At 31.6% G+C, this 1,035-nt stretch overlaps 1 protein-coding gene across 2 annotated transcripts in view; it reads left to right on the top strand.

Annotated features, from left to right (window-relative positions):
- CCDC34 (coiled-coil domain containing 34) overlaps positions 1 to 1,035 on the top strand; it is a 48,966-nt gene that overhangs the window by 15,500 nt on the left and 32,431 nt on the right. For both annotated transcript variants that reach the window (XM_019519491.1, XM_019519492.1), the window contains exon 3: positions 617 to 724. In XM_019519491.1, the coding sequence (XP_019375036.1) occupies positions 617 to 724 (108 nt within the window). The remainder of the gene's footprint in view (positions 1 to 616; positions 725 to 1,035) is intronic.

Below are 1,035 nucleotides of genomic sequence, written 5' to 3'. Positions count from 1 at the left end.
TTTTTTTTTTTTTTTTCCTCTTTTGGGCTCTTGCGGAAGAGTTAGAGACACTTTTTTAATTTTTATTTGACTTCAGATCCAAGAAGAGTCATTAGAAATAGAAATTCTTATTTAAGTTAAATGCAGGATCGAGACCATGAAATCACTTTTGAGGATATAGTATGCAAATTGCATTTATTTATTTATTTATTTATTTAGGATAAAACTCATATAAATGTTCATTCTAGGCTTCTTGGTTTAGAAGTTAGAATTCTTAATGGAAACTTGATCAAAGTCCATTTTGTTGTTTGACTTCTAGAGACCCATTAAATAAATGGAAACATTTCTTGTCCATAGAAATGTACCTTATGAATTTTTCCCACCTTGGTCATAGTCCCTGCTCTCTGACTTCTGGTCGTTTCTTAACTAGAGAATATTTAAAAGCTTTCTACTACTATCATTAAGAGTGTTAGTATAGATGTGCTTTCATTGCATTTTTAAGCACTGTCCCATCTAATCTACTTGGGGCAGTCCTACTATGAAGTACTTTGGCTTTTAAACCTAAACTGTGTGCATTTCAAGTAACTCATTTTCAAATAGCGACCAAACTGAGCTGTATACGTTTTGCTTTAATTAGGAAATTAATCAACAACTGGAGAAAAGAAAAGAAAAGCAGGAACTTGAAAGAAGAAAAAAGATTGCAGAAGAGAAACACAAGGAATGGGTACAGAAAAAGAACGAAGAGGTAAATACTGTTTTAATTCAATATCATTTACAATTCTTAAAGATAACTGGATTTAGAAATAAGGTTTTATAATATAAAACTCTCAAAGGTATAGTATTCAGATGTGAACAATATATTAATGTGAGTTTTTTTTCTGGTTTGGTAGTACTGAAAGCTCAGTACTCCTAGAGGCTGGTTTTGTTCTGCTAGTTGTTTTACAGTTTTTAATAAGATCCTAGGTAACCATTGAACTAAAGGAAAGATTTATGTTCTGTAGGTTCATCTACATGAGATGCTTAATGCCCATTGAACTAATTCTACTGCGCATTAGC

This window comes from Gavialis gangeticus, unplaced genomic scaffold (assembly GCF_001723915.1).
Source record: "Gavialis gangeticus isolate Ggan-Ray unplaced genomic scaffold, GavGan_comp1, whole genome shotgun sequence".
NCBI classification, from domain to species: domain Eukaryota; kingdom Metazoa; phylum Chordata; order Crocodylia; family Gavialidae; genus Gavialis; species Gavialis gangeticus.
Note: the sequence above shows the minus strand (reverse complement) of the source record. Positions and strands in the feature narration are given on the sequence as shown.